Here is a 25,604-nt window from a genome sequence, read left to right as displayed (position 1 = left end):
CTCTAGTTTTGTGTATTTAAAAAAATTGGATGTCTTTTAAGTATGTTACACTACCAAGTCACTTTGCATCCTTCTTTTACTTCTAATGTAGTCATTGAAAACCTGCAGATATTCTCCTAGTCTGAATTTAGCTGATTTCACATGCTTATTTATTTGTTGGAATATAAGGGATTTCCTCTCATCTGCTATTTGGTTAATTATTACTATTATTTATTATTATTATTATTTTTTTTTAATTATTTTTTTTTTCAACGTTTATTTTTGGGACAGAGAGAGACAGAGCATGAACGGGGGAGGGGCAGAGAGAGAGGGAGACACAGAATCGGAAACAGGCTCCAGGCTCTGAGCCATCAGCCCAGAGCCTGACGTGGGGCTCGAACTCCCGGACCGCGAGATCGTGACCTGGCTGAAGTCGGACGCTTAACCGACTGCGCCACCCAGGCGCCCCTATTATTTTTAAAATTAATTTTATTTTTTTAATTTACATCCAAATTAGTTAGCATATAGTGCAACAATAATTTCAGGAGTAGATTTCCTTAATGTCCCTTACCCATTTAGCCTATCCCCCCTCCCACAACCCCTCCAGTAACCCTCTTTTGTTTTGTCCCCCTCCTGGTTTTTATATTATTTTTGCTTCCCTTCCCTTGTGTTCATCTGTTCTGTGTCTTAAAGTCCTCATATGAGTGAAGTCATATGATATTTGTCTTTCTCTGACTGACTAATTTTGCTTAGCATAATACCTTCTAGTTCCATCCACATAGTTGCAAATGGCAAGATTTTATTCTTTTTGAGGGGCAAGGATGTTCATTCAACCATCCATTAAACATCTACCCTGTGGCAGACCTGGGCTGAGTGCCAAGAGTACAGATGTGAAGATCAGCTAGTTTCTGTGCCCAGGAACCCACAGTCTGGTGTGGAGATGGTGACAATTCAGTGTGACAGTGGTTTTGTAGAAGAGTAACTCAGATTGCGTCTCACCCCTGCTGAAAACACTACAGAGGCTTCCCTTTGAATTTTCCCCAGATCCAATCTTTACAGGCTGTGTTCCTTTCTGTGTCTAGGTCTTAAATTACCTCTTCTTTTTTTTTTTTTTTTTTCCCCAGCAATGGCTGTGTAAATTCTTTAATTTAATTTAATTTAATTTAGTTATTTTAATTTAATTTTTTAAATTTACAAACAAGTTAGTTAGCATATAGTGCAACAGTGATTTCAGGGGTAGATTCCTTAATGCCCCTTACCCATTTAGCCCATCCCCCCTCCCATAACCCCTCCAGTATCCCTCTGTTTGTTCTCCATATTTATGAGTCTCTTATGTTTTGTTCCCCTCCCTGTCTTTATATTATTTTTGCTTCCCTTATGTTCATCTGTTCTGTGTCTTAAAGTCCTCATATGAGTGAAGTCATAGGATATTTGTCTTTCTCTAATTTCGCTTAGCATAATACCTTCTAGTTCCATCCATATAGTTGCAAATGGCAAGATTTCATTCTTTTGATTGCTGAGTAATACTCCATTGTATATATATACCACATCTTCTTTATCCATTCATCCATCGATGGACATTTGGGCTCTTTCCATACTTTGGCTATTGTTGATAATGCTTCTATAAACATTGGGGTGCACGTGTCCCTTCAACACAGCATACCTGTATCCCTTGGATAAATACCTAGTAGTGCAATTGCTGGGTTGTAGGGTAGTTCTATTTTTAATGTTTTGAGGAACCTCCATATTGTTTTCCAGAGTGGCTGCACCAGCTTGCATTCCCACCAGCAGTGCCAAAGAGATCCTCTCTCTCCGCATCCTCGCCTACATCTGTTGTTGCCTGAGTTGTTAATGTTAGCCATTCTGACAGGTGTGAGGTGGTATCTCATGTGGATTTGATTTGTATTTCCCTGATGATGAGTGATGTTGAGCATCTTTTCATGTGTCACTTGGCCATCTGGATGTCTTCTTTGGAGAAGTGTCTATTCATATCTTTTGCCCATTTCTTCACTGGATTGTTTGTTTTTTGGGTGTTGAGGTTGATAAGTTCTTTATTGATTTTGGATACTGGCAAATAACTTCTCCCATTCTGTCGGTTGCCTTTTAGCTTTGCTGATTGTTTCCTTTGCTGTGCAGAAGCTATTTTGATGAGGTCCCAGTAGTTCATTTTTGCTTTTGTTTCCCTTCCCTCCGGAGATGTGTTGAATAAGAAGTTGCCCTGGCCAAGATCAAAGAGGTTTTTGCCTGCTTTCTCCTTGAGGATTTTGATGGCTTCCTGTCTTACATTTAGGTCTTTCATCCATTTTGAGTTCATATTTTTGTGTATGGTGTAAGAAAGTGGTCCAGGTTCATTCTTCTGCATGTCGCTGTCCGGTTTTCCCAGCACCACTTGCTGAAGAGACTGTCCTTATTCCATTGGATATTCTTTCCTGCTTTGTCAAAGATTCGTTGGCCATACGTTTGTGGGTCCATTTCTGGGTTCTCTGTTCTGTTCCACTGATCAGAGTGTCTGTTCTTGTGCCAGTACCATACTGTCTTGATGATTACAGCTTTGTAGTATAGCTTGAAGTCCGGGATTGTGATGCCTCCTTCTTTGGTTTTCTTTTTCAAGAAGAAAAGCTTTGGTGATTTGGGGTCTTTACTGGTTCCATACAAATTTTAGGATTATTTGTTCTGGCTCTGTGAAGAATGCTGGTGTTATTTTGATAGGGATTGCATTGAATATGTAGATTGCTTTGGGTAGTATCAACATTTTAACAATATTTGTTCTTCCTATCCAGGAGCATAGAATCTTTTTCTTTTTTGTGTGTCATCCTCAATTTTTTTCATAAGCTTTCTCTAGTTTCCAGTGTCTAGATTTTTCACCTCTTTGGTTAGATTTATTCCTAGGTATTTTATGGTTTTGGTGCACTTGTAAATGGGATCGATTCCTTGGTTTCTCTTTCTGCTGCTTCATTGTTGGTGTATAGGAATGCAACTGATTTCTGTGTGTCGATTTTATATCCTGCAACTTTGCTGAATTCATGAATCCGTTCTAGCAGTTTTTTGGTGGAATCTTTAGGGTTCTCCATATAGAGTATCATGTTAATCTGCGAAGAGTGAAAGTTTGACCTCCTCCTGGCTGACTTGGATGCCTTTTATTTCTTTGTGTTGTCTGATTGCTGAGGCTAAGACTTCCAATACTATGTTGAATAACAGTGGTGAGAGTGAACACCCCTGTCTTGTTCCTGACCTTAGGGCGAAAGCTCTCAGTTTTCCCCATTGAGGATGATATGAGTGCTGGGTCTTTCATATTTGGCTTTTATGTTCTTGAGGTATGATCCTTCTATCCCTACTTTCTTGAGGGTTTTTATCAAGAAAGGATGCTGTATTTTGTCAAATATTTTCTCTGCATCTATTGAGAGGATCATATGATTCTTGTCCTTTCTTTTATTGATGTAATGAATCACGTTAATTGTTTTGCAGATATTGAACCAGCCCTGCATCCCAGGTATAAATCCCACTTGGTCATGGTGAATAATTTTTTTAATGTATTCTTGGATCCGGTTGGCTAATATCTTGTTGAGGATTTTTACATCCATGTTCATCAGGGAAATCAGTCTATAGTTTTCCTTTTTAGTGGGGTCTCTGTCTAGTTTTGGAATTTAATTTTTTTTTTAATGTTTATTTATTTTTGAAAGAGAGAGTGCGAGTAGGGGAGGGGTAGAGGGAGAGGGAGACACAGAATCTAAAGCAGGCTCCAGGCTCCAAGCTGTCTGCACAGAGCCCCACTCAGGACTTGAACTCACAAAACGTGAAAACATGACTTGAGCCAAAGTTGGATGCTTAACTGACTGAGCCACCCAGGTGCCCCTACTATTTGGTTACTTAAGAATATTGTTTACTTTGGGGCACCTGGGTGGCTCAGTTGGTTAACTGTCCCACTCTTGGTTTGGGCTCAGGTCATGATCTCATGGTTGTGAGATGGAGCCCCACGTCAAGGCTCTGTGCTGGGTGGGGAGCCTGCTTGGGATTCTGTCTCCCTCTCTCTTTGTCCCTCTTACGCTTGTGCTTGCTTGTGCATGCACATTCTGTCTCTCTCTTTCAAAATAATAAATAAAAATAAACTTAAAAAAATATATAGTTTACTTAGAAAAGACAGGATAAATGCTTCTTGTCATCAGATAATGAATTAGTTCTCTCTCACTTACAAAGATAATCAGCTAGTTTTAAGACTCATTATAAACTCATGTATTTAAGCATGGTAGATGTGTTTCAATCTATTGGAATAATTATCCTTATGGAAGCTCAAATTATCCCATCTTTAGCCAATGGGAGCCTCTTCAAGTTGATTCCTGAGTCATTTTTTTGACAGTGTTAGTAGTCTTCAGTTTCTTGCTCTCTGGTATAATGAGTATTCCAAGTTCATCTTGTATGCTTCCTGCCTCAGACCTTTAATCAGAAAATTCTCTAAGAATCAATCCCTGGATTCTTTTTCTGAGAAATAACATCGGAGCTACCGATGTCCATATTGATACGTTGATTATTATTTCTAGACCTTTCCAGTGGATAGAGCAAGGAAGCATATGTGTATGTATGTATTTGTTTTTTTATTAAATTTTTTTAATGTTTATTTTTGAGAGAGAGAGAGAGAGAGAGACAAAGTGAGAGCTGGGGAGGGGCAGAGAGAGAGGAGACACAGAATCTGAAGCAGGCTCGAGGCTCGGGGCTGTCAGCACGGAGTCCCAACACGGGGCCCGAACTCACGAACTGTGAGATCATGACCTGAGCTGAAGTCAGAAGCCCCAGACTGAGCCACCCAGGTGCCTCTGTGTGTATTTTTAAAGATAAAATATCTTGTGAATTCATACTGATAAGTTCCAGTTAAAATTCAGGACTAGAGGAATTTTACTAAATATCTTCTATATTATAAGTAACTCTTTCCTTCAAACTGAGTATTCAGGTTCTCAAGGACACGGGATTACAGAATTAGAATATCCCACAGTTACTTATTACTTTTATCCATGTTATATGTGGAGATATCTCAGAATAACAGTATTACCACTACCACCACCAATACATACACAAGAAGCTATATATGTAATGCTCATTGACAGTCCTATGCTGATGAATCTCTAGTCATTTGATTGTTAAAGCTCATTCTTTAGCTTCCTCAGGAACAGGGTTCATGGGAACAGTTTTCCCTGAGTTCATACTTATTATAATTTATAGACTTAATAAAACTTACAACTAGTTTATTATATTATGCTTAGTATTTGAGCTTTTTATAATTGATAGTCACTTTTGCTAGACATAAAAATCCTCACGGCCTGGAGCCTGCTTCAGATTCTGTGTCTCCCTCTCTCTCTGCCCCTCTGCCACTCATGCTCTGTCTCTCTCTCTCTGTCAAAAATAAATAAACATTAAAAAAAAATTAAAAAATCCTTGGGGCACTTGGGTGGCTCAGTTAAGTGTCTGACTCTTCATCTCAGCTCAGGTCTTGATCTCAGGGTCATAAGTTCAAGCTCCACATTGGGCCCCATGCTAGGCATGAAGCCTACTAAAAAAAAATCCTTGATTCATATTTTCTTCCCTGTATAGCTTAAATACGTTAGTCCATTTTCTTTTGGCAGAAAGTCTTATTGTCAGAAAGGTCTGATGATAATCTAATTTTATTTTTTTAAAGTTTAGAAAAGTTTGTTTGAATTATAGTCTGATATTTGTTATGTTGTCTTACTTTGGTTTTCTTCTTCAGCGTCTCCTGTTGTTGTCTCAGTACCATAGTCCTCTTCCCATAGTTTGATTGCCATCTGTCTTGTTTCTCAGCTACCCAGAGCTGAAGCCTGTGCAGTCCATCAATGCCCATCCTTCCAACTGCATCTGCATCAAATTTGACCCCATGGGGAAGTACTTTGCCACAGGAAGTGCAGATGCTTTGGTCAGCCTTTGGGATGTGGATGAGTTAGTGTGTGTTCGGTGCTTTTCCAGGTAAGCAGCCCTGCCAGTACTTTCCTTGCTGGATAAGTTACTTTTACTTCATTTTGGGTGAAATTGTGCCCTCCTCTTATTGGGTTATTCTAATGTCTCCTCTGTCTTCTCTGTTATAGGCTGGATTGGCCTGTGAGGACCCTCAGTTTTAGCCATGATGGAAAAATGCTGGCATCAGCTTCAGAAGATCATTTTATTGACATTGCTGAAGTAGAGACAGGTAACTGAAACCCTCACTACCATAATGATCTTCTCTCTGTCATCTGTGGCCATCAGGACTTCTGTCTTGTATTTTCATCTTCACATTACTACTTCACCAGTATTAGCATAAATGAATTTGTCTGCTTAAGACAGGTTTGTTTATTATGACTGCTATAGTCGGGTCATGAGGGAGCAGAGAGTTAAAAGAAAGGTCTGAAAGAAAGTGATTTAGGAAAATATTTTGCATTTTATTAACTTTTAATTCTTCTATTATAATGAAAATTTTAAAATACAGAAAATAGGAGAAAGAAAAAAGTATGACCTGTGGTCCCACCATCTAAATACAATCTCTTTAAGTGTTGTGGTGTATATTTTTTTCTATATTTTGCTTGTGTGTAACTTAAAAAATACATATTTTTTAATAATTTTAGGAATTATCAAATACATGTGATTTGCTTTAAAAACAACCAACAGGGGGCGCCTGGGTGGCGCAGTCGGTTAAGCGGCCGACTTCAGCCAGGTCAAGATCTCGTGGTCCGTGAGTTCGAGCCCCGCGTCAGGCTCTGGGCTGATGGCTCAGAGCCTGGAGCCTGTTTCTGATTCTGTGTCTCCCTCTCTCTCTGCCCCTCCCCCGTTCATGCTCTGTCTCTCTCTGTCCCAAAAAAATAAATAAACGTTAAAAAAAAAAAAATTAAAAAAAAAACAAACAAAAAAAAACAACCAACAGAATTTGAAAATAGAAAAATGGGAGAAGAGTATCCATTTTACAGAAGAATTTCCTCATGTTTACTTATTTTTAATTGAAAATTTTTTTCGTTATTGAGGGATAGTTGACATATAATGTTATATTAATTTTATATAAGACAGTGATTTGACAGTTATATGCATTATACTGCAGTATAATGTAGTAAATTGACTACAGTCATTGACTGCAGTAAATGTAGTCAACATACAACATTATTACAATGTTGACTGTGTTTCCCTTGCTGTACTTTACATCTTCATGACTTACTTTTTTTGTTCCTGGAAGTTTGTGCCTCTTAATCACTTCACCTATTTCACCCATTACCCTAACCCATTCCCCTCTGGCAACCACCAGTTTATTTTCTGTATTTATGAGTCTGTTTTCTATTGTTTGTTTATTTACTTGTTTCCTTTTTTTTTTTTTTTTTTTTAGATTTCGTGTATAAGTTAAATCATATGGTATTTGTCTGTCTCTGTCTGACTTATTTCACTTAGCTTAATACCCCATAGGTCCACCCATGTTCTTGCAAATGGCAAGATCTCATTCTTTTTTCATGACTGATTAATATTCCACTGTGTATATATATACCACATCTTCTTCATCCATTCTTCTATCCATGGACACTTGGGCTGTTTCCGTATCTTCACTGTTGTAAATAATGCTGCAGTAAATGTAGGGGTGCATGTATCCTTTCCAGTTGGTGTTTTTGTTTTCTTTGGGTAAATATCCAGTAGTGGAATTAGTGGATCATATGGTATTTCTGTTTTTAATTTCTTGAGGAACCTCCATACTGCAAAGTTTTTGCTGAAAGATCAGCTGATAAGACTTATGGGTTTTCCCTTGTATGTGACTGTTTGCTTTTCTTTTGCTGCTTTTAAGATTCTCCCTTTATCTTTAATTTTTGCCATTTTAATCATTATGTCTTGGTGTGAACCTTTTTGGGTTCATCTTGTTTGGAGCTCTCTTTGCTTCCTGGATTTGGATATCTGTTTCCATCCCCAGATTCAGGAAGTTTTCAGGTATTATTTTTCCCCCTTTCTTCTCTCTTCTCTTTCTGAAATCCTTATAATGGGAATGTTAATTATGCTTGATAATTTTGCAGAGGTCCCTTCACCTATTCTCACTTTTATTATTCTTTTGTCTTTTTGCTGTTAGTTTTGATTGTTTTCTGTTACCTTGTCTTTAAGATCTCTGGTCTGTTCTGCATCCCCTAATCTGTTCTTGATTTTCTCTAGTGTATTTTTCATTTCAGTTACCGTATTCTTCATCTCTGACTGGTTCTTTTTTACATTTTCTGTCTGTTTGTTGAAATTCTCACTGAGTTCATCCACTCTTTTCTCAAGTCCAGTTGAGTATCTTTATGACTATTACTCTGAACTCTTCATCACGCATATTGCTCATCTCTGTTTTGTTTAGTCCTTTCTCTGTGTTTTGTCTTATTTTTTCATTTGGGACATATCCCTTGTCTCCTCATTTTATCTAACTGTCCGTGTTTGTTTCTATGTGTTAGGTAGGTCAGCTACATCCCCTGACCTTGAAAGTAGTGGCTTTATGTAGAAGAGGTCCTGTGGTGCCCTGTAGTGCTATCCACCCTGGTCACTGGAACCAGGTGCACCAGGGGTGCCCCCGTATGGGCTGTGTGCACCCTCCTGTTGTGGCTGAGCTGTGATTGCTATGGGCATGCTGATGGGTGGGGTTGGCCTTCAGCCCAGCTGGCTGCAGTAACCCGCTTTGCCTGCTGCATGCGCACTGGGCAGGGTTTGCTGCCCATGTTGTTGAGAGGCCTGGCTGCAGCTGCCATGGGCTCAGTTGTGGGGGGCGTTGGCACTCAGCCTAGCTGCCTGTAATTAGCCTCTGTGAACAGCTGCAGGTACATGGAAGGGCAGGGCTAATTCTTTGTGCAGCCAGCTAAGAGGCCTGGCTGTAGGAACTGTGGGCAAGCTGCTGTGTAGGGTATCTCCCCTGTCCTCTAGGGGAGGTGTCACTTTGGAGGCGTCCCATCTGGGGCTGCTTGCTGGGTGTGGCAGGGCAGGAGCTGTGTTGGAGGGGTGCCTGCGGAGGCCAGTGGGTTGGGTAGGGTGGGTAGTAGGAGAATGCTGGGGCGGGGCATGTGTTGCTAGTGAGGAAGATGGAGAGAGTTAGAACTGGTTTCTGCAAGCGTCCAGCTAGAGCTAGGCTCAGGGAAGCCAAGAAAAATGGCACCTGCCAGCACTTTTTATTCCTGGAGAAAGCTCCTGCAGATCTCTGCCCTTCTGGTACACATCCTAAAATTAGTCGATAAATATCCTTCATGTATACCCTAGGTGCTTTTCAAGTTGCTGCTTCTGTGCTGTCTCCGACTGAGAAACTTAGTGTGGTGACTCTTCTGCCCTCTAGTTCTCCTGTAGTTAAGCCCCGCTGATTTCTAAAGCTCCCAAAGTTAAGCCTTGCTGATCTTCAAAGCCAGACATTATGGGAACTCGTCTTCTCAGTGTAGGTCCTTAGGGCTAGGCTTGCCCTGTTTGGGATCTGATTCCCTCACTCCATGCTTGTGATGTCCCTCCCGTTTGTCGTTATTTGCACCAGGGGTTTGGTTCCTGACTCACGTCTCCACCTTTTCTACCCTTTCAGTGTGGCCTTCTCTCTATATTCAGCTGTGGAAGATCTCTTCTGCTGGTCTTCAGGTCATTTTCAGTTAGTTATGATAGACATACTTGTTGTCTCAGTGTGTCTCTGAGAGGAGGTGAGCTCAGGATCCTCCTACTCTGTCATCTTCTGTCATTACCCTCAGATTTATTTTGTAATGTAGCTCTATTGTTTTTGGAAATACATGATACTTTAGTAAAAGAATTGAAACTGTGTAGAAAACATCAAACAATAAAATAAAAAAGTTGAGATTCCACAATTTAACAATGCTTCTGTTGATGACACTGTGTTGAGTATTGTCCAGCCATTCGGACATGCAGCTCCTTTGTCACCCTTGTTAATGTGATGCATGGATACTCTCCTGCTCCAGGATGTGGCTGCCCCACTTGAGGATGTTATAGCTTCTTACATGGCCGTGGCTGTTGAGCTCTACTGCCACTTTTTTTTTTTTAATGTTTATTTATTTTTGAGAGAGAGACAGAGTGTGAGCGGGGGAGGGACAGAGAGAGAGGGAGACACAGAATCCAAAGCAGGCTCCAGGCTCTGAGCTGTCAGTGCAGAGCCCCATGCGGGGCTCGAACTCACGAACTGCGAGATCATGACCTGAGCCGAAGTTCGATGCTTAACTGACTGAGCCACCCAGGTGCCCCTCTACTGCCACTTTTCATGCAGTTTAGAATTCCATGGAATTATATCAGTATATACTTAAACTGCCAGTATATACATATATATGCCTGTAGATACTTTAGTTGCCCATCTATTTGGTGGTTTCTCATCTGCACCATTATAAATAATGCTGTGAGAAATATCCTTATGCACTTCATTTTACTAATGCGGTCATCCTTTTGGGTAAACTATTGAAGTGAATGTTTGACTGAGTCCAAAGTGCTCACATTTTGTAAAGGACTAAACCACTTACTGAAAGGTTATTGTAGTGTTTGCTCTTAAAACAGTGCAAGTGTGTGCTATTTTTCCCATGCCATCTTTGTGCAAGTTTAATTGTCTGCCTCACCTAATACATATAAAATGTGATTTAGTTCACATACAATCTTCAGAACTATATCAAATATGGCTGTATTAATTTTTGTAAATAGTTCAAATACTTTTAACAAGTTTTTTAAAAATTTTCTTTATAACTGAGGCTAAAAACTAAAAGTCACATGATTATCAAAGGGAAGCACAATTATATTTACAGAGTTGTTTTATGCACAAATGGGAAATAGTCAAATTTTCATTATGATGAGCTAATTAAATAAATTGTGATGCATCCGTATTACAGTGTGCCAAGAGAAAAAACATAGCTCTGTATGTGCCGAAATGGAAGATTGGCAAGGCATTTTACTGAATGAGCAAAACAAATAGCCAATCAGTGCATGTGATGTGTTCCCATTTAGGTGAAGAAGCTAAAGCTAAGTTGGCAGAAAGACTTTTGAAAGAATTTATTTCAGGGACACCTGAATGGCTCAGTTGGTTAAGCGTCTGACTTCGGCTCAGGTCATGATCTCATGGTCCGTGAGTTTGAGCCCCACATCGGACTCTTTGGCATCAGCTGACAGCTCAGAGCCTGGAGCGTGCTTTGGATTCTGTGTCTCCCTCTTTCTCTGCCCCTCCCCTGCTCATGCTCTCTCTTTCTATCTCTCAAAACTGAATAAATGTTTGAAAAAATATATTAAAAAAGAAAGAAAGAATTTATTTCAGACTTAGAAGATTGGGAGAAGACTGCAGTAGGGAAAAAGGATAAATTAAAAAAAAATTTTTTTTATGTTTATTTATTTTTGAGAGAGAGAGGGAGAGACAGAGCGTGAGCAGGGGAAGGGCAGAGAGAGGGAGACACAAAATCCGAAGCAGGCTCCAGGCTCTGAGCTTTCAGCACCGAGCCTGACGTGGGGCTTGAACTCACAAACTGTGAGATAATGACCTGAACCGAAGTCAGACACTCAGCCGACTGAGCCACCCAGGTGTCCCCCAAAAAGATAAATTTTAATTTAAATTATAATGTAATTATTATTATGAAATCAGTTAAATAAAATGAGAAGTTCTGTTCTTCAGTCACCCTAGGCTCATTTTAAGGACTTTAGTAGCCATATGTAGCTAGTGGTTTCTATATGGATGGCACAGATGTAGAATGTCTCCACCATAGAAGTTTCTGTTGCCCAGTGCTGCTCTGTACCCTTGTACTGTTTGAATTTTATGCAGTAAGCATGTCTTTGTATATTAGTTTGTAAAATAAGAGTAATACATGTTCATTGTAGAATATTTAGAAAATGGTAACAAATATAAAGAAGAAACTAACAGTCACATATAGGCCTATAATTTGGAGATAGCTGTTCCTAACATATTGGTATATTTCCTTCCAATCTTTTCATGTATAGATATCTATATCGCTATATAGATATTTTATATATAGACATCTATGTGTGTGTGTGTGTGTATACACTATATTTGGAATCATGTTTAGTAAGATTTTATATCTTACATATTTTTATGTTTAAATGTAAAACAAAGTAAGAATTTTATTTCTGATAGCATACGTTTTAAAAGTCCACTTATTTTCAACTTTTAGACACATCATACGTATTACACCAAGTCTTTTGGAACTTTGGTGGTCTGGAGTGGTAATGTCAGTCCCACCCAGATAGCACCTTCTTTATCATTCAGAGATTAAGCTTTCCAGTAAAACTGTCAAGATGTTTATTTAGGAAACATTTTAGAAGTCCTCTTCATATCTACCCTGGTTTTCTTGAACTGCATAAATTTCTTTATCTTAACCAATCCCAAGTGAATTTGACAAATGACTTCGAGTTAAAGGCCTAAAGAGAAGTAAAAGGGGAGTAGCAGCCTCTGAAACTATTCTTGGTATTTGTATAATACAGAAATTTGCTCAGACGTCTAGCTGGACTGCCAGATCCTAGCATCATGAAGAGTGGTTAATTGTCCCTGAAATAAGATTACTTAAAAAAAAGAATCTCTCTTACTCTCCCTATACACATATGTATTTGCATATGTATATAAATATATATATATATTTAAAGAGCTTTATAGAAATATAATTTATCATATAGTTGACCAATTTCAGGTATATAATTTAATGCATTCTGCATCTTTAACACCACATCGCTAATGCTTTACTACATTAATCTTAATCCTAAGGTTGAAGAAAAGTAAAGCAGGACTAAAGGGATAATGGCTTTAGAAAAATCCTGTTTAATTTCAATAAGTAGGAAAAATAACGTTTTTGGAAAAAGAAATCTATCTATTTGCAAGACATTGTGATTTAGCAGAAAGATCTGTAGCTTTGAAAACAGACTTCATGTGCTGACTGCTGCTTCCTTGAGGTATGACTTAACTGTTAAGTCACTTGTTCCTTTATAAAATGGGGTTTAAAACGTTACCTATCTTGCTGGGATGTCATTGTGCTTTATTAAAATAAAATAGAATTCATCTGATTCCTAAGGGGTGCTCAACAAATGGTAGCTGCTACTACTGTTTTCCTAGGGAGACAGAGTACGTTCAGAGCACAGCCTCTGCATTCAGATCTTGCTCTGCCACCTACTGACTTGTGCCCTCTTTGTGCCTCAGTGTTCTCTGTAAAATGGGGTGATGACTGTATCTATCCTATAGGGTTAATAAGGGGATTAAGTGAGTTAATGTAGGCAAGTACTTCATGAATGTGGTTTCTTATTATTAACATATTTATTGGTTTCTCTATATTGATTTTTATAGGAGACAAGCTATGGGAGGTGCAGTGTGAGTCCCCGACCTTCACCGTGGCTTGGCACCCCAAAAGGCCTCTGCTGGCATTTGCCTGTGATGACAAAGATGGCAAATATGACAGCAGTCGGGAAGCAGGAACTGTGAAGCTGTTTGGGCTTCCTAATGACTCCTGATAGGGGGACCTGATGTAGGGAGAGGAGGCACTGGCAGAGGCCTTCCTTTGTGTGTTAGTTTGGTCTGTTCTCTTGGAGTTGGTGGGCACCTCAAGTATTTGTAAATTGGTATAAATTATATACGTCTTTGTCAGTCTGCCTATTCCAGTTCCCTTCTTGTATTATGAGCTCTTCCCATTCTTTCCGCCCTGCAGGAGGGCTCTGCATGATAACACCAGCATATCTTGTCCTCTGGGGACCTCCTGTCTTCCCTGCTTTTAGATGTATGGTAGACTTTGTTGTGTTTGCTTCTGTGTGGACAATACCTACTTTGGGGGAGTGAGTGAGTGAGGGAGGGTGAGATGGGGATGGAGATTTTTTATAATAAAGAAATGTACATACTTTTGAGAATTGAGCATTTAATAAAACTGAATTTAATTATGGGACTTCTAAGACTTGAAAAGTTATGGTATTTTTGCTTTTTTTTTTTTTATATTATTACAGGGAGATGTAGTTTTGCATTTAAAAAAAAATCTCAGATTGAATTTACAGGTTGTATTTCTATCATTTTATGTCCTAACCAAGAACTCTGGAAATGCAGGGACCTAGCATGATGTGTATGGCAATAGCAATCCTTAGAGTCTTCAGTTTATGTGTATGTATAACTGGTCTAAATGTACAAGGATTTGTAGAAAATAAATTTATGATAAACATTGAGAAAAGTAATAAAATATAAGTAAATCCCAAATCAGGATAAGACATATAGATTAGAATAGAATGTCAAGACTGGGGAAATTAAAATATAAATATGCAAAGAATGAGGGCCTGAGGCTGTGCCCCCTGGTGGCAAAGTGAAGAAGGGATAAACCAGTCAATTCTTAAAAAGCAAAGCACATGCCAGTTCCTCAAGGAAAACAGAACTTTTGTTAGCTCTTACCTCCAAAAGAAATGGCTCCTATAGGAGATTACCTGTGAGCAATATCTTGATCCTCAGTGTGTTTTACTGTATTTTGGCATTAAAAAAATAGAAATATGCCTCAATAAATGATGTTTGTAGAAATTTTGGAAAAAGATAAGCAAAAAGAAGAAATCATATTTCTCCTCCCAAGAGATAATCACTAGTATCCCATGCTCATAGTTACAAATGGTAACATGTTTATACAAATCCTGCAGGGTAGACAAATCAAGTATGACTAGATAAAGCAAGAAAAGTGCTCAGCATCATGTTTGGTAGTATTAAAACAGTCTTAATAGAAATTTTTAGTTATTAGACACTCCTTATGTCTGGTACTGTAATGAGCACTTTACTCAAGTTTTGCAACAGCCTCTGAGGTTCAATGTTATTTTACTACAGGGAGTTTAACTCAGTGTTACTCATTAAGTGACGCTATTCAGATGTAGGTTTGCTTAAAGGTCCACATGCCTTCTATTGCAATGGCTATTCTATTTCCATTCCCATTCTACAGATAAGTAAACCTCTGAGAAGTTGACTCTTGGCCCAAGTTAGTGAATGAGTGAGATCAGTTGAGTCCCGTCTTCAGGCTCGGTAGTATTTCCTTCAGCCCCCAGAACAGCCTCTGCCTCCATCCTTCCCTGGGGATGGTCTTTTTAGTTGCAAACCAGCATGCCACCTCATTATGTCAGAAGTTGAGTGTTCATGTTACTGGGAGTAAACCGTGGCACATTGATTCTTGTTTTTACAGTGATCTGTCATTCCTGTGGTTGCTGCTTTGTTTCTCTATATCTCCACCTTAGCATTGGAACCAGACACCACGGTTCAGTCTAGATCTTTGTATTTGATCAATTGCCTCCTCTTTCATCCATGTGGATTTTTTTCCCTCTGGGTTTGTGTAAAGTAGCAATCCTCTCAACTTTTCATTTAAGAGGTCTGTTGCTTTCAACTAGTGGGATGCTTAGCAACAGGAAAGCACTTACCTGTGAGGAAAGAGCTCGTTTGTGGCAGCTTTTGCTGACTCTCAGGATCTTGCTGACAACATTTCTGTGCCTCGACTTTAGAGTCCTGACGAGGCTCAGAAATTGGGTCCCTCTTGGAGGAATGGCATAATTTGTCCCAGACCTGATACCCCTATGGTTTGAGTGAGTTTTCTAATTCAGAGCAGGAAGGGAACCATTCAGAGTCACCTGGCAGTTGACATATTTGGTCAGTCCAGCTGTGTCATACAGTTACTGCTCCAAACACTAACAAGTCAGAAGTGGGTGGCGACTTCTGCTTTGAGCTAGACTGTAGTTGGTAAAGAAAGTTGGGGATTTGCTATGCCAGTGACCCATTGCTGTGTAGACTTGAGGTACAAGTCAGGCTAAGAAATAGGTAGTTAAAATTACAGTATATTTTGTGCTAGGATCCTGATTTCTCTATGGCATGAGATAGAGGGGAGTATGAAACCTGCCAGATGTTAAGCTTGTGTAAAGTGTATGTGTGTGCCTTGAGGATTATTCCCTCACCCTAACCTTTGTAGGGGTAGGGCATGGCTGGGGGGTGGTGTCCTGGCAGGGTGGATTGAGAGGCTAGTACAAGGAGTTTTGGCCAGAGGCAATTAGATCCAAAAAGGGGAATCAGGAAGCAGCCAATACTGTGAGGTCCAGAGTGTGTGTGTGTGTGTGTGTGTGTGTGTGTGTGATCTGGTTGGGGTGTGATGTGTCAGTGGTCTTTTAGTTTAGAATGACCAGGAATGGGGTAGATACACCTTTACTCCCTTTCCTGTTTCAAAGATGTATTCTACTCCCTAAGGATTTTAGTCATAAAAGGGACTGCCAAATGTCTACCTTCTTTGGAAGGGAAAAAGCCCATAAACAAAATTACAAGGTAAGTCCCATCTTTCAGAAGGAGAGTAGAGATCATACACCTAGAAGTGCCTTGCACACTCAGAAATACCTACATATAGGTAAGTATTGCCTTCTTTTCTCCCTGTGACACTGCAGGGCAGTGAAAAGAAGGCTGGCCTCCTAGGTGAGCAGAAGGGGATTTGAATCCCGGCTCCAGCAGAGATTGATGTGAACCCACTTTCCTCTTCTCCTTGGGTTGTTCGGAGAGTTAAAGGACATAACCTATTTGTGAAGCGTCTAGCATAGCAGCTGGCGCACGGGGGATTCTTAGCACATCCCTTCCCCTTGAGGAAGGGCAGCTTGTGATGAGAACACAGAGGCTGTCCACAGAGACATGTCAGCAGACTGTCCACTTTCTCGGCTCTGTCTCAGACTGTCCACGGTCAGAGCTGTGCAGGCCACGTTTGTCATTCCAGAAGTAGGTGCTGTGAGGAGAGGAGACTTCTCTGTCACACCTGGGCGTGGCGGGAGGTTCAGAGGAGAAATAGTACATCTGCTTACTGTTGCAGTCTGTTTGGGTCTGTGATGGATATGTGTGCATGTGAACAGGTGGAGCATACGTCAGAAGTGTGCACACCAGTGGGGGAAGAAAGAGTAGCTGAGATGGCTGGGAAAGGATTGGTGGAGAGGAGGTGGGCTTAGAGCGAGCGTTGATCACAGAGGGTGCGACTCTGGGGGTGAGGACATGTGAGAAGGGGTGCTGCAGCTTGGGGCAAAGTGGAGGCAGTGGCAGTGTCTTGGGACGTGGAGAAGATTGTCAGGTGGAAAATGAGGTGGGGCTGGAGAGAAAAGAGAGAGAGGGTGTCGGGCTCTGGCGATGTCAGTTGGTACTGGTTATGGGTGTGCCTTGGTTCAAATCCTTGTTCTGCCATCACTAACTGGGAGACTTAGGCCAAATCACTTCCATGAGCTGCAGTTTGTTTATAATGTCCATAATAACAATACAGGTTATGAGGGTTAAATGACTTGCCACATGTCAAATGCCTGGCACATCATGGATGTTAAATCAATAGCTATTATTGTTATGTAGGTGTTAACATCAAATCTGTGTGCAATATAAACCTTCTTACCTTATGAAACTTCACTGTCTCCTAAGCTTATCACATCTTATGCATTAAAGGTAGGGAGTGGGATGGGGTGGGATTTAGAGAAGTTGAATATTTAACAGTCATTTTTAAATACCCAATTATGGAACTAAGGCTCTGTGATATTTAAGGATATTAAGTTGAGAACTCTTCAGTGGCTCATATCTGTTAAATGTCCAACTCTTGATTTTGGTTGAGGGCACGATCTCATGGTTCATGAGATCGAGCCCCATGTTGTCTTGCTCTGCGCGGACAGCGCAGAGCCTGCTTATTATTTTCTCTCTTATTCTCTGCCCTTCCTCTGTGCTCTCTCTCTCTCTCAAAATAAATACACCTTAAAAAAATTGAGAACTATTCAGCCAATAATTGCAAATTTACTAGCAGTTTACATGTTTGAAATTGTTGCAACATGGAGCCATGACTGATGCCTCAAGGCATCCAACATCTTAGTCTTTCACCCCTTTGGTAAAGCAGGCAGATTGTGAAGACATGCCTATCCAACCAGCAGCGTCATAGCAAACTGGGTATAACTTGCCCTGGCTGGAATGCCAGTGCGGACCACTGGGGCCACGATGAATTTGCCAAGAACAAGTTGTTAAAAATCACATTTCCTTTTATTTTCTTGGTAAGACTGCTTCAATACAGGTCAGGCAATGGTGCAGGTGTGGCAAGGAATCTGTCAAAATATCTCAGGATGTCCTTGGGGACCAAAGGAGATCTGAGCTAGGCATAAGCCTATTTGTACCTGGTCATCAACTGTACCCAGGGTGGGATTAAAATTAATTTGGAGAAAAGTTTCTCTCCTGAAATGAGATAGCACCATGGAGATCAGGTTGAAGATCATCAGGTCTATGATTATTTATTGAACACTTATGATGGACTGCATCTCCATGATGGTAGCTGAGGTGCATCTTTAACACATAGTAGAACTCCTGCCCTCTTATCCTCTTTGTAATAAGGAATTTTTTTTTTAAGAGCACAAGCATGTGGGCATGCAAATGTGCAAGTTGGGGAGGGGCAGGAGGAGAGAGAGAGAGAGAGAGAGAAAATCTCAAGCAGGCTCCACCCTCCGCACAGAACCCAATGCGGGACTTGATTTTATGGCTATGAGATCATGACCTGAGCTGAAATCAAGAACCAGAGGCTTAAATGACTGAGTCACCAGGCACCCCTTTTTTTCCTTTTCCTTTTTCTTTTTTTTAAAATAGGCTTCATGCCCAACGTGGGGCTTGAACTCATAACCCTGACATCAAGAGTAACATGCTTTACTAACTGAGCCAACCAGGTGCCTTGTTGGATTGACCAAACATCTGAGCTTCCTCTGAGTGCTGGGCATTATACAAGAGAGAGGGGGGGAAGTCAGACTACCATACCTTGGGCTCATTTTACAGATGAAAGCTGAGGTTCAGGGAGGTTGGGGAACTTGCCCAGGTCCATGTGGTCAGTACATTAGTTTGAAGCCCTGCACATGGGTCCCAAGTGTTTAGGTTCAGTCCAATCCAGATGTTGCTCACCAACCACATAGATATAAAGGCTTTGGAGTCTTAGATGATGTCAACCATCAACATTGGAATTAATCTGATTCTCTGTGGTAAAGCTGTCATGATACTGATGGGCAGAAACGAGACCAAAGGCTTGGCTTGGTGAACAAAAGGGAAATAACATGAGAGGCAAGGAGGTTCATTCAACCATCCTTTAAACATCTACCCTGTGGCAGACCTGGGCTGAGCGCCAAGAGTAGAGATGTGAAGATCAGCTAGTTTCTGTGCCCAGGAACCCACAGTCTGGTGTGGAGATGGTGAAATTCAGTGTGACAGTGGTTTTGTAGAAGAGTAACTCAGATTGCTGAAAACACCACAGAGGCTTCCCTTTGAATTTTCCCCAGATCCAATCTTTTTCAGGCTGTGTTCCTTTCTGTGTCTAGGTCTTAAATTACCTCTTTTTTTTTTTTCCCCAGCAATGGCTGTGTAAATTCTTTAATTTAATTTAATTTAATTTAATTTAATTTAATTTAATTTAATTTAATTTAATTTAATTTAATTATTTTAATGTAATTTAAAAAAAATTTACAAACAAGTTAGTTAGCATATAGTGCAACAGTGATTTCAGGGGTAGATTCCTTAATGCCCCTTACCCATTTAGCCCATCCCCCCTCCCACAACCCCTCCAGTATCCCTTTGTTTGTTCTCCATATTTATGAGTCTCTTATGTTTTCTCCCTCTCCCTGTTTTTATATTATTTTTGCTTCCCTTCCCTTATATTCATCTGTTCTGGTCTTAAAGTCCTCATATGAGTGAAGTCATAGGATATTTGTCTTTCTCTGACTAATTTCGCTTAGCATAATGCCCTTTAGTTCCATCTACATAGTTGCAAATGGCAAGATTTCATCCTTTTAGATTGCTGAGTAATACTCCGTTGTGTGTGTATGTATGTATGTATGTATGTATGTATGTGTGTGTATATATATATATATATATACACACACACACACACACACACACACACCACAGCTTCTTTATCCATTCATCCATTGATGGACATTTGGGCTCTTTCCATACGTTGGCTATTGTTGATAGTGCTTCTATAAACATTGGGGTGCATGTGTCCCTTCAACACAGCATACCTGTATCCTTTGGATAAATACCTAGTAGTGCAATTGCTGGGTTGTAGGGTAGTTCTATTTTTAATGTTTTGAGGAACCTCCATATTGTTTTCCAGAGTGGCTGCACCAGCTTGCATTCCCACCAGCAGTGCCAAAGAGATCCTCTCTCTCCGCATCCTCGCCTACATCTGTTGTTGCCTGAGTTGTTAATGTTAGCCATTCTGACAGGTGTGAGGTGGTATCTCATGTGGATTTGATTTGTATTTCCCTGATGATGAGTGATGTTGAGCATCTTTTCATGTGTCACTTGGCCATCTGGATGTCTTCTTTGGAGAAGTGTCTATTCATATCTTTTGCCCATTTCTTCACTGGATTGTTTGTTTTTTGGGTGTTGAGGTTGATAAGTTCTTTATTGATTTTGGATACTGGCAAATAACTTCTCCCATTCTGTCGGTTGCCTTTTAGCTTTGCTGATTGTTTCCTTTGCTGTGCAGAAGCTATTTTGATGAGGTCCCAGTAGTTCATTTTTGCTTTTGTTTCCCTTCCCTCCGGAGATGTGTTGAATAAGAAGTTGCCCTGGCCAAGATCAAAGAGGTTTTTGCCTGCTTTCTCCTTGAGGATTTTGATGGCTTCCTTTCTTACGTTTAGGTCTTTCATCCATTTTGAGTTCATATTTTTGTGTATGGTGTAAGAAAGTGGTCCAGGTTCATTCTTCTGCATGTCGCTATCCGGTTTTCCCAGCACCACTTGCTGAAGAGACTGTCCTTATTCCATTGGATATTCTTTCCTGCTTTGTCAAAGATTCGTTGGCCATACGTTTGTGGGTCCATTTCTGGGTTCTCTGTTCTGTTCCACTGATCAGAGTGTCTGTTCTTGTGCCAGTACCATACTGTCTTGATGATTACAGCTTTGTAGTATAGCTTGAAGTCCGGGAATGTGATGCCTCCTTCTTTGGTTTTCTTTTCCAAGAAGAAAAGCTTTGGTGATTTGGGGTCTTTACTGGTTCCATACAAATTTTAGGATTATTTGTTCTGGCTCTGTGAAGAATGCTGGTGTTATTTTGATAGGGATTGCATTGAATATGTAGATTGCTTTGGGTAGTATCAACATTTTAACAATATTTGTTCTTCCTATCCAGGAGCATAGAATCTTTTTCCTTTTTTGTGTGTCATCCTCAATTTTTTTTCATAAGCTTTCTCTAGTTTTCAGTGTCTAGATTTTTCACCTCTTTGTTAGATTTATTCCTAGGTATTTTATGGTTTTGGTGCACTTGTAAATGGGATCGATTCCTTGGTTTCTCTTTCTGCTGCTTCATTGTTGGTGTATAGGAATGCAACTGATTTCTGTGTGTCGATTTTATATCCTGCAACTTTGCTGAATTCATGAATCCGTTCTAGCAGTTTTTTGGTGGAATCTTTAGGGTTCTCCATATAGAGTATCATGTTAATCTGCGAAGAGTGAAAGTTTGACCTCCTCCTGGCTGATTTGGATGCCTTTTATTTCTTTGTGTTGTCTGATTGCAGAGGCTAAGACTTCCAATACTATGTTGAATAACAGTGGTGAGAGTGAACACCCCTGTCTTGTTCCTGACCTTAGGGTGAAAGCTCTTAGTTTTCCCCATTGAGGATTATATTAGTTCTGGGTCTTTCATATTTGGCTTTTATGATCTCGAGGTATGATCCTTCTATCCCTACTTTCTTGAGGGTTTTTATCAAGAAAGGATGCTGTATTTTGTGAAATATTTTCTCTGCATCTATTGAGAGGATCATATGGTTCTTGTCCTTTCTTTTATTGATGTGATGAATCACATTAATTGTTTTGTGGATATTGAACCAGCCCTGCATCCCAGGTATAAATCCCACTTGGTCATGGTGAATAATTTTTTTAATTTATTCTTGGATCTGGTTGGCTAATATCTTGAGGATTTTTGCATATATGTTCATCAGGAATATTGGTCTATAGTTTTCCTATTTAGTGGGGTCACTGTCTGGTTTTGGAATCAAGGTAATGCTGACTTCATAGAAAGAATTTGGAAGTTTTTCGCCCATTTCTGTTTTTTGGAACAGCTTCAAGAGAATAGGTGTTAAGAGTTCCTTAAATGTTTGGTAGAATTCCCCTGGAAAGCCATCTGGCCCTGGATTCTTGTTTTTTGGGAGATTTTTGATTACTAATTTGATTTCCTTACTGGTTATGGGTCTGTTCCAATTTTCTATTTCTTCCTGTTTCAGTTTTGGTAGTGTATATGTTTCTAGGAATTTGTCCATTTCTTCCAGATTGCCCATTTTATTGGCATATAATTGCTCAGAATATTCTTTTATTATTGTTTTTATTTCTGATGTGTTGGTTGTGATCTCTCCTCTTTCATTCTTGATTTTCTTTGTTTGGGTCCTTTCCTTTTTTTTTTTTTTTTTTTTTTTTTGATCAAACTGGCTAGTGGTTTATGAATTTTGTTAATTCTTTCAAAGAACTAGCTTCTGATTTCATTGATCTATTCTGCTGTTTTATTTTGGTTTTGATAGCATTAATTTCTGCTCTAATCTTTATTATTTCCTGTCTTCTGCTGGTTTTGGGTTTTATTTGCTGTTCTTTTTCCAGCTCTTTAAGGTGTAAGGTTAGGTTGTGTATCTGAGATCTTTCTTTCTCTTTTAGGAAAGCCTGGTTTGCTATATACTTTCCTCTTATGACCGCCTTTGCTGCGTCCCAGAGGTTTTGGGTTGTGGTGTTATCATTTTCATTGGTTTCCATATACTTTTTTTTTTTTTTTTTTTTTTATTTTTTTTAAATTTTTTTTTTCAACGTTTATTTATTTTTGGGACAGAGAGAGACAGAGCATGAACAGGGGAGGGGCAGAGAGAGAGAGGGAGACACAGAATCGGAAACAGGCTCCAGGCTCTGAGCCATCAGCCCAGAGCCGGACGCGGGGCTCGAACTCACGGACCGCGAGATCGTGACCTGGCTGAAGTCGGACGCTTAACCGACTGCGCCACCCAGGCGCCCCTCCATATACTTTTTAATTTTCTCTTTAACTTCTTGGTTAGCCCATTCATTCTTTAGTAGGATGTTTTTCAGTCTCCAAGTATTTGTTGCCTTTCCAAATTTTTTCTTGTGGTTGATTTTGAGTTTCATAGCATTGTGGTCTGAAAATATGCATGGTATGGTCTCAATCTTTTTGTACTTGCTGAGGGCTGGCTTGTGTCCCAGTATGTGGTCTATTCCGGAGAATGTTCCATGTGCACTGGAGAAGAATGTATATTCCACTGCTTTAGGATGAAATGTTTTGAATATATCTGTTGAGTCCTTCTGGTTCGGTGTGTCATTCAAAGCCATCGTTTCCTCATTGATTTTTTGATTAGATGATCTGTCCATTCCTGTGAGTGGGCGGTTGAAGTCTCCTACTATTATGGTATTATTATCAGTGAGTTTCTTTATGTTTGTGAATAATTGGTTTATATATTTGCAAGCTATCACATTTGGAGCATAAATGTTTACAATTGTTAAGTCTTCTTTGTGGATAGACCCCTTAATTATGATATAATGCCCTTCTTCATCTCTTGATACAGTCTTTATTTTAAAGTTTAGATTGTTTGATATAAGTGTGGCTATTCAGGCTCTCTTTTGTTGACCATTAGCATGATAGATGATTCTCCATCCCCTTACTTTAAGTCTGAAGGTGTCTTTAGGTTCAAAGTGGGTCTCTTGTAAACAGCATATGGATGGGTCTTGTTTTCTTATCCATTCTTTTACCCTATGTCTTCTGAGTGAAGCATTTAGTCCCTTGACGTTTAGACTGAGTACTGAAAGACAAGAATTTATTGCCATTATGTTGCTTGTAGAGTTGGAGTTTCTGGTGGTGTTCTCTGTTCCTTTCCAGTCTCTGTTGCTTTTGGTATGTATGTATGTATGTATGTATGTATGTATGTATGTATGTATTTCATCTTTTTCCCCTCAGAGAGTCCCCCTAAAATTTCTTGCAGGGTTGTTTTAGTGGTCACGAACTCCTTTAATTTTTGTTTGTTTGGGAAACTTTTAATCTCTCCTTCTATTTTGAATGACAGCCTTGCTGGATAAAGAATTCCTGGCTGCATATTTTTCTGATTCAGCACATTGAATATATCCTGCCACTCCTTTCTGGCCTGCCATGTTTCTGTGGATAGGTCTGCTGCAAACCTAATCTGTCTTCCCTTGTAAGTTAAGGACTTTTTTTCCCTTGCTGCTTTCATGATTCTCTCCTTGTCTGAGTATTTTGTGAATTTGACTATGATATGCCTTGTTGATGGTTGGTTTTCATTGAATCTAATGGGAGTCTTCTGTGCTTCCTGGATTTTGATGTCTGTGTCTTTCCCCAGGTTAGGAATGTTTTCTGCTATGATTTGCTCACATAACCCTTCTCCCCCTATTTCTATCTCTTCATCTTCTGGGACCCCTATGATTCTGAGGTTGTTCATTTTTAATGAGTCACAGATTTCTCTAATTCTTAAATAGTGCTCTTTTGCCTTAGTCTCCATCTTTTGTTTCTGCTTCATTATTCTCCATAAATTTGTCCTCTATATTGCTGATTCTCTGCTCTGCCTCATCCATCCTTGCCACCGTGGCATCCATTCCAGATTGCAACTCAGTTATAGCATTTTTTATTTCATTCTGACTAGCTTTTATTTCTTTTATCTCCGCAGAAAGGGATTCTAATCTATTTTTTACTCCAGCTAGTGTTCTTATTATGGTGATTCTAAATTCTGTTTCAGACATCTCGCCTGTATCTGTGTTGGTTAAGTCCCTGGCTGTCGTTTCTTCCTGCTCTTTCTTTTGGGGTGAATCCCTTCATTTCATCATTTTGAAGGGAGAAAAGGAGTCAATGAGGGAAAACATTTTTTTTTTAATTAAAATAAAAAATTAAAAACAACAAACACATAAAAAAATCGAATAAATGATGGTAGATCCTAGGTGTGTTTTGGTCTGGGTGTTGAAAGAGGCTTGATAGATTAGAGAAAAGAAGCGGAAAGGAAAAAAAAAAAGCAATCATTTGAAAATTTGAAAAAATGAATCCACTGAAATAGAATAAAGTGAAATGATGGAAGTAAAATCGAATTTGAAAAAATTTACACAAAGGTTAAAAATATAGTAGAAAAAAATTAAAGAAAATATTTTTAATAAAAATTGAAAATAAAAATTTGTTTCATTCTGTTTTCAAGAAAAAGAAAAGAAATGAAAAAGAGGAAGAAAGGAAATAAAAAGATAATTGAATAGATCGACCAGTGAACAGCCTGAGATATGATTGAAATTACTTCTATTTCACCTAGAAGTCAAACTTTGAAGCTCTTTATAGTCCGTAAACCAAGCAGGCAGAGACTTGTGTTGAAGAGTTAGGTTGGCCCAGTTGGGCTGGGCTTAGTGTAATGGCTCTGTTCTCCAGTAGATGGCGCTGTTTAGCTTACTGGGGTGGATTGTTGTGGTGCTTGTAGGTGTGTATGCGCATGTGTGGGAGCAGTGGAAATGGAGTCACCCAGCTACCCAGTCTCTGGTATTGGAACTCTGTTCTTCCCAATCAGCAATGGCGCATCCGTCCTTTGTCTTCTGCTTCTGTCCACTCCCTGCTTTTATGCTGTCCGTGACCAAGCCCCAGGCAGTACCTCCCTCCTGAGTTTTATCTTAGATGTGGCTGTGTTTCCCAACACCTTACTTCTGAAGGACTGCAG

The 25,604-nt window shown here is 39.7% G+C and overlaps 1 protein-coding gene across 2 annotated transcripts in view; it reads left to right on the top strand.

Annotated features, from left to right (window-relative positions):
* The window catches only part of THOC3 (THO complex subunit 3), a 122,505-nt gene that overhangs the window by 4,439 nt on the left and 92,462 nt on the right, over positions 1-25,604 (top strand). The window contains exons 4-6 of one of the 2 annotated variants that reach the window (XM_025924552.2): positions 5,785-5,946; positions 6,066-6,166; positions 13,241-13,829. In XM_025924552.2, the coding sequence (XP_025780337.1) occupies positions 5,785-5,946; positions 6,066-6,166; positions 13,241-13,404 (427 nt within the window). In that variant the 3' untranslated portion in view covers positions 13,405-13,829. Of the gene's footprint in view, positions 1-5,784; positions 5,947-6,065; positions 6,167-13,240; positions 13,830-25,604 lie in introns of those variants that run through there. The other variant, XM_086720243.1, reaches the window with a different exon arrangement.

Source organism: Puma concolor, chromosome A1 (assembly GCF_028749965.1).
Source record: "Puma concolor isolate L17-30 chromosome A1, mPumCon1.1.hap2, whole genome shotgun sequence".
Taxonomy (NCBI): domain Eukaryota; kingdom Metazoa; phylum Chordata; class Mammalia; order Carnivora; family Felidae; genus Puma; species Puma concolor.
Note: the sequence above shows the minus strand (reverse complement) of the source record. Positions and strands in the feature narration are given on the sequence as shown.